We start from the raw sequence: 18,344 nt of genomic DNA on the forward strand, positions 1-18,344 counted from the left end.
TAAATCGCCGGCGGGATGACACTCGGAGCGATTCATTTTCCGAAGCCGCCCGAAGTTTCATCGTGAGGCAACTTTTGGAGACTTTCAGAAAACGAAGTATATTCTTGCCGTGGGAGGCAGTTCAGGGAGATTTGTCGATGGGCGACTAATCTCTCCGAATCTGAGTGTATGTCTCTGCCCTAACAGTGTTGTTAAATACAGTATAGGTATAGACTGAGGCTTTGCCCCCTCTCCCATATTTTAGTGCAGTGGCTTAAAGGGCATGTAAAGGCAAAAAATTAAAACCCCATTTTTACCTTCTTTAATGAAAAAGAAACCTATCTCCAAAAAATGTGTACTGTTTTTATAAGAAACTTGACTGTATGCAGTAAAATTCTCCCTTCATTTATTGCTGCAAATAGGAATTGTCAGATGGTCCCTAACTGCTGAGCCCCCGCCTTACTTCCCAGACAAGCAGATTTGTTTATGACGATCCCTAAGCAGCCCAGACCACAATGTGCACAGTCTTAGTCTTGCAAAGATGTTTAAACGTCCCCTGTGGGGACGTTTACCTGAAATCTCGCTCTAAATGACCTTCAGGTTGGGCTTCAAGGAGCATTTAGACATAACTACATAAATGGCCTTAAGAATGGAATCTCCTAGAGTTTGGGAACTCTCTAAGGGTAGTTTGTATGGAGTGATTGCAAAAACTGTCCAAATAGCCCCAATATTTCCAAATCAGCTTTAGTATCATATATTTTATTTGGCTTTTAAAATGTTTTGCTGCAAGGCCTGTTAAAGTCTTCAAAGCCTGATGTATCCTCCATAGACCATAGACTCCTTCCATAGACAAATTAGACCAACATCCAACTGGATTTGTTTCGTCCAGTGTGTTCACAAGGGTAACAAAGTTGATTTGCATGTATGCAGACTGGACAAACCAATCAGTAACATGCATGCTTGCTTGAGCAGAAATCTGCTTGCTGATCCTGTTCTCAGTTTGTCTTCTTGAAGCTTCACTGTGCTATAGCTTCCCATGTATTGACTTTTAGGGAGATTTACAATTATATCAAATGCACAAAAAATGTTAAATGTGAACCTAACTGCCTGTAAGATTCTGGGCCATATTTACAATACAAAGAGTGGTAACTCCCTCCAAGTGCACCAGCGGAGTTGCCAGTGTATCTGCCAGAAGTAGTGTCTTGTAGTTGATTTACGTGCATATACTATGCTAAAATTCTTATCACAATTCTTACAACCAAACCTGTCTTGTGTATACTTGTCCAACAAAGGTAAAGCAGTTAACAAAGGCACACAGAGGCTTTCTAATTAAGTTATATAGATACAGTAGGTGAAGCTGAAATAATTGGCATATAGCATTTTTTTTATTAGTAGAATTAAATTTGAATTAACTGACTTTGAATGCCACATTTAACTAATTTATAATTAACATCATAATCCTGAACATGGTCAGCTATTACAAATTTCCTTTTTGTTTACAATTGCAGGAATGTCCATAGCTGATCTGAATGGATTTCAGGAGATAAGTTCCAAATGTAATGTCTTTCCAGATTCTTTGGCTTTTAATGCAGACGATGTCTCCCAGCCATTTTCTATCCCCAGGACATCTAGCAATGCCAAAGCTAAACGACCGTCTGTGTCATTTGCTGAGGGAACTAAATTTGGGAGTAGAAGGTCATCAGCTACTGAGACCCCAAATCTTGCACGGAAACCAAAACTTGCTTTAAGTCTTCCAAAATTGCCTTCTATTCACTCACAGCCCATCAATGGAGATGGTCTCGCTCACAGTGAGCAAGCCAATGATTTCTATGAAAAGGTTTGTATTAACCAGGAGCCAGAAGATCATCCAAAACTGCATAGAAATGTGCCCGTCGGCCGCAGGAGGGCTATGTCTAATGCTCAGAAGGTAGCACTGAAATCAGAAGCAGTAGAATCTAGTGTAATAGAAAATGTTTATGATACAAAACGTAAAAGCACTGGTGTTACTACTGTTTATGTGAGTGTTGGACTTCCAAAAAAGATTTACAAACCTCGGAGAAGATCAGAAGGTAATATTGATGGTGCTGTGCAGGCTGTATTAAAACGTTTGGGCAGCTTTCAGAAAGGTATTCCGAAACCTGCTAGAAAAAATGTACAGACATCCAATACTAAAATTCCGCCACCGAAGATATCTGAGGAAGAAGCCTTTACAGTAGGCAACAATAACTCTCCGTGTGCTAAATTTCACGACAATCAAGCAAGGAAAATGCTTATGCCAACATCTTCCGTTCTTAAGAAAATACTGTCCGGAGTTGAGGAGGGGACAGAATGTGTGCACAGTTCTGATAAGCTTGAAAATATGTATTCCAGTTTGGCTGAACCAGTTGCACTACTGGAACAAGCGGAATTCGCAGAGCATATTTATCATACTACAGAGAATACAGACTCGGAACCAAAGTATGAGAATATATGTTACAAATTGCAATAAGACTAATGATTTAGAGGCATCTAGTCTATATGAAGATGCATAGAGCATCAGTCAACTAGATATAGTTTAGACCAGTGATCCCCAAACAGTAGCTTGTGAGCAACATGTTGCTCGCCAACCCCTTGGATGTTGCTCCAAGTGGACTCAAAGCAGGTGCTTATTTTTGAATTCCAGGCTTGGAGACATGTTTTGCTTACATAAAAAACAGATGTACTGCCAAACAGAACCTCCTGTAGGCTGCCAGTCCACATAGGGGCTACCAATAGCCAGTCAAAACCCTTATTGGCACCACTCAGGACCTTTTTCATGCTTGTGTTGCTTCCCAAATCTTTTTATATCTGAATGTTGCTCACGGGTGAAAAAAGTTGGGGACCCCTGGTTTAGACTATGACCTAAGTTACTTTAAATAAGCAAATTGAATCCTATTGAAACAATTTTCACCAAAAAACCAACCTACTATGAATAAGATTAAACTTATATGAAAGTTTAATGACTCCATTTCTTGGCATATCTTTGCCGTTACTCATGGAGACACAATGGGCAAAGTCATAATGAAAGAAAACTTGACTGAGTGACATCTCTCGACTAAGTTATCAGGAACAAACCTAGGAATCTGGCTCTGACATATCAGGATTCAAAGGCAAACAAGGTCTCTGAGGTTTCTTTGAGGTTGAGGTATTAAAAGTGACCCAGGCTTCTTAGAAACACACCTGTAGAGGAATTCAAAGTATTATTCACAATGACCTTTCTGTCTAGGAATGTTCTCTCATGGTTGGTTGTATAAACATGGTTCATTTGTAAACAGTGTTAGTCGTAAACCAACATTTATGTTGCATTCAAAATTTCCTCAATACAATAGGCTGGTGACAGTTAAACTGTTTGAATTATGAGTTTACATTAAATAAAGCCAGTTAACCTGCACTCTAGCAGCTGAACTGGTCATTATGGGGTTTTTTTTGAGACAGGCAACTTGTCTAGTTTTATTAATATTATGTTTATGTATAGCATCAGTCAAAAGACATTCAAGGGCAGTTATTATTAATTGTTAGCAGGAAAATAATTGTCCAAATTTACAAATCTTTTGTGTAATTTTATAAAACTAATTATAGGGGTGCACCGAATCCAGTATTTGAGGATTCGGCCGAATCCAACCCCTAGTTTGCATATTTAAATTAGGGAAACAAGGGTAAAAGTGAACCAAATTTTTTACTTGTTCATGTGACAAAAAGTCACACAAAGGAAATTTTAAATTTTTTTGATTTCCCAGAATGCCAGGAATATTAAAATTTGAAATGATGAGAAATAGGCAGATATCCCCATCTGAGCTTTAATAAATCTTCCTCTCTGTTTTTCTCTGTGTTTACATTTATTTAATTGAGCAGGATAGCAGTTCTTTATATACCATGTAGGTACTCTTCTAGGTGAAATGTAGGACCCAAAGAACACGTCTTTTAAGGCTTGACTGCTACACACAACACAGAAAAGGAGTCTTTGTAAGTAGTGTTTATGTTATGTTAAACATTAACGACTTACTCAGAAGAAGACTTGAATGAGCATATCGCCAGAGAAGGAGGAAAATTAGACCTCTGTCTTGTCCTGGTCTGTCATTGTCCTTTTCAAGTTGCTGGTGAGGGAGACCTGCAGCAATGTAAGGTAATCTGGTCTATCAAAACTGCCTCTCTGATGCCAACCATTGACAAGTAGTTTTTGTCGCCACTCTGAACGATCCTAACGGCTAAACCATCGTTTGAACCAGGGTTGGACTGGGCCGTGGGACACGGGGAAAAAAACCTGATGGGCCCCTGCTGGCCCAGACCCTATCCCCCCAACTGGCTAGCCCCTAAAGTGTGACACGCGCTGCGGTACGTACACATGCACGGGGAAGGAGTTCAGGTCCGGAGTTTGGTATTCGGGAGGGGGCCCTCCATGACTGCCAGGGGGGCTCTTGGTGTCGCAGTCCCGGTGGGCCCCCAATGCTCAAGTCTAACCACGGCTTTTTACCACATTTATGGTAAACAATAGGTGACCACCTGGCCGGTATTTTACCAGCCTAGCCGGTAAAACACCTGCCGGGGCTGGTATTACTAATTTACACTAATTTCATACGACAAAATCTACCCGTGTATGTCCATCTTAATTGTCTGCTCCTCTCTGATGATCTCTGGCTGCAGCTTTAGTCCCACTCCAACTCCATGTAGTTCTTTATAGGTTGGATTTGGCCTTGCAGAAGCTGTGGGTAATGCTATACAGTATATGCGTGCCTTTCTTTGCAAGGACCACTGTGCATTGAGAGGGTGCATAACCAATATGGCACATAATAATAATAATAATAATAATAGTATATGCGGGGGTAAAATATTTTGTCTGCTTGTGTAAGATATAGTTCAGAGGAACTACATTAGACATTTCATTCATTAAAAACAGCTTTGCTAAAAATAAACACAATAAATAGGACTTGTGTTGAAATTACATTATGCCTATTTTAATTAAAAAATCCATAATTTCCTATTTGTTTGCCATAACAAAGCACTGATCTGAAAGTTTGGCTGTTTTCACTGAGCTTACCTTTATAAACAGGGTATTTTGTTTAGAGCTCCCTCCTGAAACCCCTCCATTCTTTAAGCACCAGTCATTGAGCCGCTCATTATCAAGGGCTTCTCAGCAGACTGGTAATTTGTTTTATCAGCTACTGTGACAATAAGTATTAAAGTTAAACTGCCCTTTTATTCTTGTTTAGTGCCAGAAATAACATAAACAATAGATATTTCTTAATTAAAACAATAAAAAGTATGATCAGCACAAGCCCAAATTATTGAGCCCATGTTGAAAAGGGTTGTATACCATTACTTATGTGAACATATGCGGCCCCAAACTGAAACATATGTCAGTAGATGACCTGACATTCAGACATTCTTCGGGGAGAAAGAAGATATAGCTTGTTGTTTAGGATTGAGAGTTCCAGTTTTATTCTATTTTATTCATGTCCGAGCCTGTTCACAGGAACTGAATCCGAACTGAATTCATTGCAGAAAAGCCATCCTCAAGCAAAAATAACCCGCTGAACCTCAATTAAAGATAAATGCTGGAACTTTAGCAAACACTGTAGGTAAGCAGATCTTTGTGCTATTAAACAAGGGGCACCAATTATCACTCATACTAACAAAGAAAGGGATAGAATTACCCCAACCTATTTTCTTTTTAAAGAATGGTTCTTTGTAGGAGAATGAATTTCTCCACGCAGAGAAACTTTGACAAAAAAACATCAATATCAGTTTCCCTGATCTGTCTTCTACTGAGAACTGAAGCCTTCAAATATAGTGTGCAAACCTAGGGATTATCCCAGGTCAGTGTCATCCAACATCCCAAACCTTTGCTTTCTTTGGTTTGTCCAGTGGTAAAAGCAGATTTTTCAGCAAGCTCAAGTATTTGAAGTATATACAGTTGTGTTTAGAATAATAGCAGTTCAACATCACTAACCTGATCAGTGTTTTTGGTAGAAATGATATTGATACATGGTAAATAATTTACTAGTAGGTGTAGTAGAGAAATAGAAAGACAACAGTCATGATATGCATGCTGCTGATTCTGTTTAATTTAATCAATAATATAGGCTTGTTCATCATAATAGCAGTGTTCAGACTGATAATAGTTGTTCCAAATAATAGCAGTGTGGAGTTTAATTACTACGTTCAGTCATTCTGTGAATAAACAGATGTCAATTACGGCCCCTATTTAAGGAAGGCAACAAATGTTGTGCATGCTGGTTATAGTGCATTTCTCTCTGAAAATCTGAATACAATGGGTTGTACCAGATATTGTTCAGAGAACAGCTTACTTTGATTAATAAGTTGGTTAGAGAGGGAAAAACATGTAAAGAAGTGCTGAAAATAACCTGCTGAACCTCAGTTAAAGATAACTACTGTACAAATTATAGCAATTATCACTCATTAATACCTGTGTGCACCATACTCTGCCTGCCATACACTAACTGTGGGATGTGAGCCTAAAAGGGTTTGTTCTGGGGGTTTGTTAGCATTTGGAAATTGTTGTTGGGGGCTCTGAGGTGTTTAATCATGTACAGAGGGGGGTGGGGAGGGTGCTGTGTTCTCAACAGAGGAGGTATATGGATTTAAGCGTATGTTTTAATATTTATAAAAAGGAGTGATGTGTGATATCCCTGCAGTGAGCACCTACCATTTGGTTTTTTGGTGTGCTACCACCATTAATGTGGACATGTTCTTAAAAGTTCTTGAACACAGATATTCGCAATTTGCGATTTTAGACATATTTAAAAAGCTCTTATAGACATTCACATTATGACAAGAAAATTCTGTTTGCACCACACTTATTCAGCTTTATACATATTACCATGTGCAGGGCAAATATTTATTTACTTTGCGAACCAATCTGCCTTGCGCAAAGTTTATAAACGAGCCCCAGTGAGTTTTTAACAGTGGCTACCATTATCGGCCCTCCACCAAGCAGACCAGAAAAAATTCCATCCCCTGGTACCACAGAAGTTGGACAGCACTGATCTACAACATTTAATAACATACTGAAAGTTAACTAAATGGAGAAGGAAATGTAGAATGCACTCCCCAGTGATTAGGCCCTGGACTGGTGCTCCTGTTTGATAAAAATGGCACTGGCTTGGGTACCACCATGCCACCTTCTTCTTTCTGGATACACAGTCCAGTTGCACAATTGCAATTTAGTTGTAATGTGCACATCCAGCCCAGGACCACAGCAACGATCAAAGCAAATAGGAGCACCAGTCCAAAGTCTATGGTAAGAAGGGGTGGGTACCAAACATAGCCTAAGGCTAAAACCATAAGAGTACTGATCTTGGGCAGTGGAAAAGTGCAGGCAAAGAATAAGCCCTACCATTGACAACTTCTTTGCCTGCACCCGTAACCACTGTGTCTGACCAGGTGCAGAGACAAGGGCGGATTTCAGCGTTAAAATGCAAGCTCTTGTGGTTTAGCACCAAAATCCAGGCCAACGCAATGGTTCCGGGTGTAGGCAAAGAAGAAAGGTAATGTCATCATTGGGGCAAATCTAAAATCAGCTCCATGTAGCATTAGCCTAGAATGCAAAGTTCAGGTTGCAACTTGCCAGCTATTAGCCTATGTCCAAAATGCGTGATTTATTCAATTTTAAATTTGAAACCGTGCCATCCAAAAGACTGACCAAGTTGGTTTCAGACTGCTGTGTGATCATAAATCATCCCTAATATTAAAAGACTTTCAAAAGGAGAACATGTTTGAATGCACAAGTAAATGTTGTAGTTCTTGCAGGTCTAACCTGCAGCCCTCCAGCTGTGAACTCCACTGACACCCAAGATGCTCAGGTACTGCTGAATGTGTGTAACTCAATATTGCTCTTTGCCAGTATTGCTCTTACCATTACCCAGTGGTGTAACAGATATTACTGGGTTAAACTGCAAGTTATTTTTAGGCCCCCAAAATGTCTCGAGGTTGACCAGTTTTTATTTATTGGAATTGTATATGAATTAGAGCCTCACGGGGCCCTTATATCTTATGTATATATTGATAAACATTGAGGCTAATATGATACTGTTTGGTTTCTTAATCTAAACAAATTGCATGACTTAGAGGGGTTGTTCACCTTCAAACCTTTTTTTAGTTCAATTGGTTTCAGATTGTTCACCAGAAATTACTTTCTATTTTCTATTTGTGACCGTTTTTCTAAAATGAAAGTGTAAAGTTAATTTTTAAATTTTCTAAACCGACTCTTTGAACTGTTCTAAATTGATACATTTAGTTGATCCATTTCTTATCTTTGTCCCTGCTGAGCAGAATCCCTGAGTTTCATTAAAGGCAGCTGTTAGAATTGATAGAATAGTTGCTAATATTTCAGAAATGCTGCTGAGAAATGGATCAACTAAATGTATCAATTCATTATATCAACTTGTAACAGTTCAGAATGATTCTGGAACTCTGAGCTGCTAGCGTGAAACACTAGAGACTGGAACATTCAACTTTAAACTTCAATTTTGGGAAACTGTAAAAAACAAAACATGGAAAGCAATTGAAAAAACTCTTGATTTTTGATGAACAATCTGCTTGGAAGGTGAAGAACACCTTTAAACATGGGATTTCCCATGTTCCCTCTTACTTCCCATGGTGCACAGCTGGAAAAGTCTAAAATGTGAGCTACCTGCATAGTTTCAAGCAACAAGTCCAAGGGCTAAACTCCACAAGAGCTGTTGTAGGATGGTGTCGGATCGACAAAACACATCTGACAATTCGGAAGGTGTCACATGGGTCAAAATATATTGGGACTGATAGAAAACTCTGATGTATAAACTACATATAAATATTTCCATATGACACAACTGTAATATGGAAACACTTCATGCTGCTTCTTCATCCACCAAGATAAAAACAGATGGTGTCGGAAATACTTTTTTTCTCATTGAAATATATTGACTTTCAGATATAGGGTAGAACTCCGCGTTGCCATGCGACGAAACGCATGCGATGTGTCAGCTGTCCTGAAGATACAGGAAGTGAAGGAGAAATCGCAGGCAAGAAAACATTTATAAATCTATCCATAAACGCATTAAAAAAAAAAAGACTCCAATGACTTTATCTGATCCGACTTTACATTCTAGCCTGAGAGATCAGATTTTGTAGCATCCTACAAAATCTCGTACTTTTGTGCGGCGTTGAGTGGTTTTGTGTTGCATGGAGGATCAGATAAAATCTGACCAACACAATCTGATGAAAAGCACTCGTCGAGTTTTACCCTAAGAAATCTTATTATTTCACTGTGTTTTCTTACCTGCTCCCTTCATGACAGTCATCTTTATCTGTTGTTTAAACATTCAGGCTCCCTTTCAGTCTTCAGTCCTTTGCTGAACTGAACTTTGGATCTTGCCTAAACCAAAAAGCCTTACATATACAAGGTATATTTAAATAAAAAATGATCAAGCTGATATAAAGTACATTAGACACAAACTGCATTCTTTCTTAGTCTATTTCTCTATTCCTAATGCATTAAATAGTCAATATTACAGCTATATATATATATATATATATATATATATATATATATATATATATATATATATATATATATATAGTAAATGTCTTGTGCAAACAACAATAAGGTTTTTAAAGGTCATGTAAAGGCAAAAAAATAAAATCCCATTTTTACTAATGAAAAAGAAACCTATCTCCAATATACTTTAATTAAAAAATGTGTACCGTTTTTATAAGAAACCTGACTGTATGCAGTGAAATTCTCCCTTCATTTACTGCTGTGGATAGGAATTGTCAGACGGTCCCTAACTGCTGAGCAGGGAAACAATCATACTTATGAACAGCAGGGGGAGCCCCCGCCTTACTTCCCAGCCATGCAGAACTCAAGCAGCTTTGTTTATGACGATCCCTAAGCAGCCCAGACCACACTGAGCATGTGCACTGTCTTAGTCTTGCAAAGATGTATAACAAAGTTACAAGATGGTGACCCCCAGTAGCCAACTTTGAAAGCATAAATTATTTGTTTGATTAGGCTTGTGGTGCAGTAAGTTCATGTTTATATTTAGTATACAAAATACAGCATTTCTAGCCTTATTCTATTTTAGACTTGACATGCCCTTTAATTCATTTACAATTAATTAATTTACAAACATGACAATTCAATTACTGCCTGTGACCTTTCTCAAGGGAATACAATATATATATATATATATATATATATATATATATATATATATATATATATATATATATATATATATATATATATATATATATATATATATATACACACAAGAGCAATGAATATCCTGTAAATTATATCCTCATAAACGGTGAGTTCTGATGTAATTTCTGTCACATGACTCACTGAAACTTGTGTATTATAATAAATAAAGTACCCCCACTTGCAAAATATGAGGATATTATTAGTTACCTCGGAGTTCCATGACCTGTATAAAAACACTCGGCATTCAGCCTCGTGTTTTTATATGGTCATGAAACTCCTCAGTAACTTATAATATCCTTATAATTTATAAGAGGGGGTACTTTATTCACTATATATATATATATATATATCTAATATATAAATATATCTCCCTGTGCTATCCTGAGCCTGCTCAGTATTCCTGCCCATTCCTGGCAAGGTTCCTAGCTGCAGAATGTTCCAATTGGCTATGAATTGAATGTGTATAGGTGGCCATAGACACACAGATAATTTCATGCAAAACTATTTTTCACACAATATTCAGTGCATGTATAACAGGAGATTAGCCGACTGATATCACAGAAGGATATCAGTTGGCTTGTCGATCAGGCAGGTCTGAAAATTTTGCTTGGTCGTCTTCAAAGGCCACTGTTACTGATGAATTGTCAGACACTGGTAGAATTCTATTGTCCTTTATACTGGGCCATAGTGGAGCTTTTTAGGGCTTTGTGTATTTGAAGGTGGCGACTGTGGTGGGCCCTACCTTCCACGCCAGTGCTATGGATCCCATCACATCCCTCCCCCTGCCACCCTCAACCAAAGCCCTGCTCCCCTCCCCGGCTCAATGTGCATAGTAAATCCAAGGAATGGGAAAGAGGGGATGAACAGGATGTGTACAGGTTTGCACAATCCCTGTTATGTAGGTGTTCCATATACAGTATGCTGCAGAGTATAATCCTGCTGTAGAAGATTGCTCAAGGAAAGTATTACAAATGAATACAGTGGGGCTAGAAGCAAAAATCTCTAAAAAAAAATGTAATCTGAACAGAGCAGTGACACACTTTTGCAATTTGCATTTTCAAAACAGAAATTTGCAATAGAAAATGAAAAAAGTGCTTGGTAGAAAATATTTTCATCTACACTCTGCACCAAAGAAAACCCAGTGATGTTTTCTTGTGATCAGTAATAAAAATAATAATGTCCGTTACAACACATTAAGTCACACTTTGTGCTTGTTGTGTTTTGCCAGGGGAATGACTGACAGATCATTCAGAAATAGCCTCCAGTGATACTTACAATTTGAACATTTTGTTTTTGCCAAGACTCAGTTTCTGCCCACTTTCCACTGTGTGACAAAGATCAGCAAGATCCCAAATATTGTACATGTGTTCCACAAACATGCAGTCCCTATGCTTTTCAGCGAATGATTGTGTAAACTGACAACATTGCTCCTGAATGCTCACATGTGACCTTCTAAACTATGAATTTGTGTAGCGAGGGGAATGTAGCACAGAATGAAAGAACCCATAACTCTCCACTCTGACCAATGTGAATGCTATAATCTTGCACTTCTTTCGTTCAGTGTCAAAGCTGCATGAAACCTTTGTTGGTTAATCAGCTGCAAACACTTCTAACTCATCAGTCATGTGTTCATATGAGTGTCAGCTCTGTTACCATATATATTTACACTCTACAATGCTATGTCTTTTGTATACAAGTGATCTAATAGGAATGTAACAAGGAAAGCCACATCAGGAATCTGCAAACTGACTGAATTGATAAAATATTCTTCCCTGGCAGACGTTGCCTGCTCCAAACCCTTGTAGTCATTGTAATATTAATCCTGATTGTTCTGTTTGTCTGCTCAATACTTCTAAATGAGTAAAGTGCCAGCTACCTAGTCAGGTGGGTTTGGGCTGACACAGCACACTAAACACTAAACTGCCTGTGCAGGTCACAATAAATGCAAAATGTTGTATTTTCACACTAAATTGTTTGTGTGCGCTGTCCCCAAAATTTGTGTGAATGTGCGAGTGCACACAGCTTAGAGGGAACATTGAATGGCGGGTCTCATTATTCTTATCCGTCAGCCACTTCTGTTGATGTCTTGTGTGTCAACAGAAAACAGATTTGTTCTTTGAACTCTAGCGCATTTTTGAACAATTTTATATTTTTTAAAAACTATTGGTGTGCCTTCCATACATACTGTATGTTGATGTCTGCTGTGTGTCCAAGCCCCCCCCAATAATATCATCAGTTTATCCCATCCCCTCTAGTGACGTGTTTTGAAAAACCCCTGCTTACCTCTGATGTCACAGATGGGGCAGGTTTGGGTACAAATAGTGCAGCCAAATATTGGCAGGGATGTATTTATTCCTGGTCACTTCCGCATTTATATCGCTTCCGAGATTGCAAAAATTGGGCCCTGTACCCCTCACCCCCACCTCCGCAATGGAATTTAATCAGTAAGTGTTCTCTAGCAACTGGAGGTGACTTATTTTTATTTTTTTTTATTTTGGGTGCCGATATATAAATACGGCCTTGAATATTGGGCAGGGTAGGGTGACTCACAGCTGCACTCAGTCATGTGACTTGTGCTCTGATAAACTTCAGTCACTCTTTACTGCTGTACTGCAAGTTGGAGTGATATCACCCTCCCCCCCCAGAAGCCAATCAGCAGAACATTGGGAAGGTAACCAGATAGAAGTTTCCTAACACAAGATAACAGCTCCCTGGTAGATCTAAGAACAGTGCTCAATAGAATCCAGGTCCCACTGCGACACATTCAGTTACATTGAGTAGGAGAAACAACAGCCTACTAAAAAGCAGTTCCATCCTAAAATGCTGGCTCTTTCTAAAAGCACATAACCAGGCAAAATGACCTGAGATGGCTGCCTACACACCAATAGTATATCCTCACCAAAGGATTTTGCCAATGTTGAATTCAAAAACAGTTTGCAATCTCTACAGATACCAAGCCTCACTCATCCTTCTTCAGTTCTTTTGATCTTGTTACTTGGATCTCAGCTTATCTTGCCCTCATCACTTTCAACTTGCTCCATTGATTCTATGTCCTATTATTATTTAACCACTGGGTTGCTGTCCTTACTTCAGCTCTTAAGCTGGCCATAGACGCGTAGGCGTTTCGTGCGATTTTCATGCCGTGTGTGGAGTGTCCCGACATTTTTGGTGCAATGGCGATCTGTCGTTTAGTCGATCGAACAGGTTGAAACTCCAATCTTGGTTTATAAAGTCCCATGTCAAGCCTGTTCTTAAAAAAGCCTCAGTAGATGCATCTGCTGTGGTCTTCCACCCAAATTCTAGAATACCTTGTCTTCTCTTGTATTACAAACTTTCTGCACACCCACGTTCTTCTCAGTCTTCTTTTTTTTTAGTTTATGGAACTTTCTGAATTCTTCTTCCATTATTGGAAGTTGAACTAATTCAGAGGCCAAATATCTATTTACAGGGAGTTACTGTTTCATTACTTCACGACTTCAGGACATAGAGCCTAAAGCTGGGTAGGTGTTTGGGAAATGTAAATCATTGAGCAGAGACTCCTTATAGGTAAATATTAGCTGAGCAGGTGGACTTAGGCGGCCTAAGAAAGATGCTTGAACAAACCCAACGTCACATATGTAGATAAGGGAGGGATGCTATAACTAGCTGGCATTATACAGAAATACACCACTATTAATAAGGTAAGTAAAAAGGTAATACTGTACTAGGTACACATACTTTAGATAACAAAACTGCCTCTAAATCACAAGGAAAGGCCATATTAAGACTACCGCCCAACATATATGGGAAAACTGAGTGGCACCAGGAAAATCAATCACAAGTGAAACAATAACAGATATGAGCTTATTTAGTCACCGCTCACCAGTGTTTAAAGGGCAGTTTTGGGCAAAAATTGCCATGGTTGTTACCCACAATGCAGCATTTTCTTAATCATGATTCCAGCATAACTGCATACACGATGGGGTGATACATCTGATACAATGCTCATTAGATGCAAGACTTTTAATGAATACCATTACCATTTTTGTCTATATTGTGTGACTTCATCTGCACTTGTAGCTGATAAAATGACCCGCTTAGACTAGCCCATAGGCCCACAATAAAGTCACTTCAGTAGAACAGGCTGAGCTTAGAGAAGTACCTCCAGCTTGAGCTCACAATAATACAGGCAGCAACACCATCTTGCTAGTCCAACACCATCAGCAGACTGCTTGCTACAAAGGCAGAAATAGTGTTCCCTCGAAATGTAGATGGATACAAACAAGAACCCATGTACAGTACTCAGAGATTGCAATATTGTTACAAAGATTATACAGTGTCACTGACTGAGAATATCAGAGACAAATGATTCTCATGGCAGCACCCTACACAGGCTACATACAATCACTTCTACTCCCAAACACTCTCTGAAGTATTATAGAACAAGGAAAGTGGGCCCAAGAGGCACATGCAGTACAAACGGCTGCTAAAATGTATCACTGCATATGCAAAGGCATTCACAATCCAAGAACATTTCCTGCTAATTAATGAATCTAAATTGCTCTCCAGATAGAGGAAAAAGCATGTGCTCTAGCAGTGTAATGATCTGTGTATAGAGCCAACATAGCAATTTTTTCTTATTACTATTTTATTGGTACAGCCCCAGCATACGCCCATGTATGGTGGTGACTCAACTCACTGTGTGGTTTCTTTATAAGCCTGGGGGCTGATTACTTGGATGAGTCCGATCATTATTAAAACTATGGCTAATTTGGCAATATTACATATGCTAGGCTTTAAGTAATTCATTTTCATGGTATTTGTGTGGCTGTGTATACTTAAAAACTAGTCATAACTAGTCAGCGTTGGGCCCAGGTTCAGGATATACAACTGGGCCCCCCTATGAATCAGCATGGTGACACACTTGCCGAAAAATCTCCCCCTGCCCTGCTGCCCAGGATAAGACTTATAGCATCTCCTGCAGGCTCAGGTGCAATTGCAGCCCCTGGTAGGGATTTTTTTCACATTGTTTTGCCACAAAAATGACGCCCATATACTTGTATGGAGTCCTGCGTCAAAAAAAAGACGCATGTAAAAAAATTTTTGACGCCCATATACTTTAATGGGCATAGGCGACATATCGCTTGTGGCGAATTTTTGCCGAAATGAAACGAGTCAAATTCGCCCATCCCTACCCCCTAGTAGTTAAGCCACTGTGAAAACACTGCATAAGTCACAAGTAAAGGCTCAAGAAAACTAATTTATTTTCACCTTTGCAGACTGGAGCAGAAGAAGATTGACTGACATAAGAACATTTAACAAAGGTAGAATAATACCAATGGTAGTTTGTGATGAGTGAATCTTTCCCGTTTCGCTTTGCCGAAAAATTTGCGAAACGGCAAACTTTTGCGAAAAGCATTGAAGTCAGTGGGTGTTTTTACACGCGTAAAATTTTTACGTGCACAAAATTTTTCTCGCTCTAAATGCATTAAGTCAATGGGCGTTTTTTCTTATGTTGACTTTTTTCTCCAAATTTTTTTGTCTGACTTCGGAAAACAAATCACTCCGAGTGCCATCCAGCTGGCGATTTTCACTCTAGCCAGCGGGAAGGCAGTTTGGGGAGATTTAAAAACAAAAAACTGTATGCGCTTCCTGTAATAAAACCTTTCACCAGATTTTTTAAAATTCCTCTTTCGTTCTTTAAAAATCTTTCTTGCCTCTCAAATTGGGATAGGATAGAAATGCGTCTCTTAGCTATGGAAGCGAACGCCATTCTCGCCCCGAAGAAGAGGAGAATTGTCACCCCGAATCTGACCGTGTGTCTCTGCCCTTAAAGTCATTGGGCGTTTTTTTTTCCTAAAGCATTAAAATAAATGGCCGTTTTTTCTTATGGTGACTTTTTTTTCCTAAAGCATTAAAGTCAATGGGTGTTTTTTCTTATGCCGATTTTTTCCCCCTAATGCATTAAAGTCAATCAGCATTTTTTCTTATGGTGATTTTTTCTCCAAATGCACTAAAGTGTGGACACAACATCTTTTTGTCGATCTTTCTGTTTCCTAAATGTTGGAAGGTATGCATTTGGGGGGTTATAATTTTTCTCATTATTTTATTAAAACTACTTCAACCAAACCCCTATCGACATTTTTACGTTATTTATCAATAAATTTACTTGAAAAAATCTGGTGCGGGAAAAGACTCGATCAAATCATGAAAAAATCCAAATCGTACATTTTTTTCAGATTTGACACCTGAGGTATTATCACCCAAAAAAAACACAAATTATTCAGATTGTGGTACGAAACCCAGTGCAGAGCATGATATCTTCCAATTGTAAAAGGGACATTTGCCATTGACTTATACATGACCTCGGCAGGTTTGAGATGGAGTATTTTTTTATTCGGACATTTAGCAGCTTCTGGGTTTAATAAATCTCAAAAAAATTTTGTTTTTTTTTCATACAAAAAATTATGTTTTCCCCTTAAAAACTCTGACCGGACAAATTCAGACTTTTGTAATAACCCCCTAAGGGGCATATTTATCAAGGGTTGAAATTCAATTTGAAAGACCAACCGAAATTAATTCAAAGTTTTTTTTTGGCCGGATAGGTCAGTTTTTGATCGAATAGGTCCGTATTCGGAAAAATTTCGTACGAATCGAAGGAATAGCGAATTCGATCGAATTTGATTCAAAGTTTTTCCCAAAAAAAAACTTATATTTTTCAAAGTACTCCAATTGACTCCAAATAGGTTCTAGGAGCTCCCCCATTGGATACAACAGCAATTTGGCAGGTTTTAGATGGTGAATGGTTGAAGTTGAATTTTTAAAGAGACGGTACATGATAAATTTCGATGTTTGAATTTTTGATTTTTTTTCAAATTCAAATCAAATTTGGACTATAAAAAATAGCTTGAAATGTAATTTTTTTTTTCATTCAAAAATACACCTCGACCTTTGATAAATCTGGCCCTTGGCTGACATAAAGGGAAATAAATATAGGAAATTCAGGGAAATTGAAATTGAACCTACTTCAAGTTTGATCCCTTCACCCTTAAATATAATAGTTTAAATATATTGCAATATTGGACAAACAATCCCTGTTTTGTTTAAAGTAGCTGTATCCACAAAATGTCTAAGGGGCCCACTTTAAGTTCGAGTGAAGGAATAGAAGAAAAAATACTTGGCTACTTCGACCGTCGAATGGGCTACTTCGACTACAACTTTGAATCAAACGATTCGAACTAAAAATCGTTCGACTATTCGACCATTCGATAGTCGAAGTACTGTCTCTTTAAGAAAAACCTTCGACCCCCCTAGTTCGCCACCTAAAAGCTACCGAACTCAATGTTAGCCTACGGGGAAGGTCCCCATAGGCTTGGCTAACTTAATATAATCCTGGATAATCCTTCGATCGTTGGATTAAAATCCTTCGAATAGTTTGATTCGAAAACTGAATCTGCGCAAAATCCTTCGACTTCGATATTCGAAGTCAAAGGATTTTCATTCCCCAGTCGAATATCGAGGGTTAATTAACCCTCGATATTCACCCTTGATGAATTTGCCCCTTAATGTCATTAATATATTGATAATGAGTGCAGAGGATTTTGGGGGTTATTTATTGAAGTCTGAATGCCAAAAACTTAAAAAAAAACGTTTGTTTTTTTTTTCTATAAAATCCGAATTTTTATTGGGAACTTGAAGTTTTCGAGATTTATTACACCCCGAGGATGGAAAAAGTCTGAATGCAAATATCCAGCATTTCAGGAAAAAAAAAAAAGCGTAAGATTCAGGTTTTTGCTCGATTTTATAGAGTCTTTCCCTGATCCAATTAAATAGTGCTTTTTTAATTATAAATAAGGTCTAAACGTGGATTCTAGTTTGGTCGGACATTATTATTTTAAAAAAACAGATAAATTCGGATTTAGATAAATAATTCCCTTTATGTATTTGTGTGAATTTTGTGATCACACCCTCATTGCACCACCCGCGTAATATTTTCCAATTTTTTTTTGTGGTAAGCAAAACTTTCCATTTTCCAGTGAGTCAGAGCCAGAGTATAGTAGTTCCATTCAATGCGATTTCGTTTTTTGGAAATTCAGTGTTTATGCACCTTTTAAAAAACAAAAAGAAGCTCAACTGAGTGTGAAAAGGGGGGTATTCTTTACAG

General features: G+C 38.3%; 1 protein-coding gene across 1 annotated transcript in view; it reads left to right on the forward strand.

The window, feature by feature from the left end:
* Positions 1-2,627, forward strand: part of scarf1.S (scavenger receptor class F member 1 S homeolog) — a 42,222-nt gene extending 39,595 nt beyond the window's left edge. Inside the window, exon 12 of the mRNA XM_018248548.2 lies at positions 1,488-2,627. Coding sequence (XP_018104037.2) covers positions 1,488-2,467 — 980 coding nt within the window. The 3' untranslated portion in view covers positions 2,468-2,627. The remainder of the gene's footprint in view (positions 1-1,487) is intronic.
* The last annotated feature ends 15,717 nt before the right edge of the window (positions 2,628-18,344 follow it).

This window comes from Xenopus laevis, chromosome 2S, assembly GCF_017654675.1.
Source record: "Xenopus laevis strain J_2021 chromosome 2S, Xenopus_laevis_v10.1, whole genome shotgun sequence".
In the NCBI taxonomy this organism is placed as follows: domain Eukaryota; kingdom Metazoa; phylum Chordata; class Amphibia; order Anura; family Pipidae; genus Xenopus; species Xenopus laevis.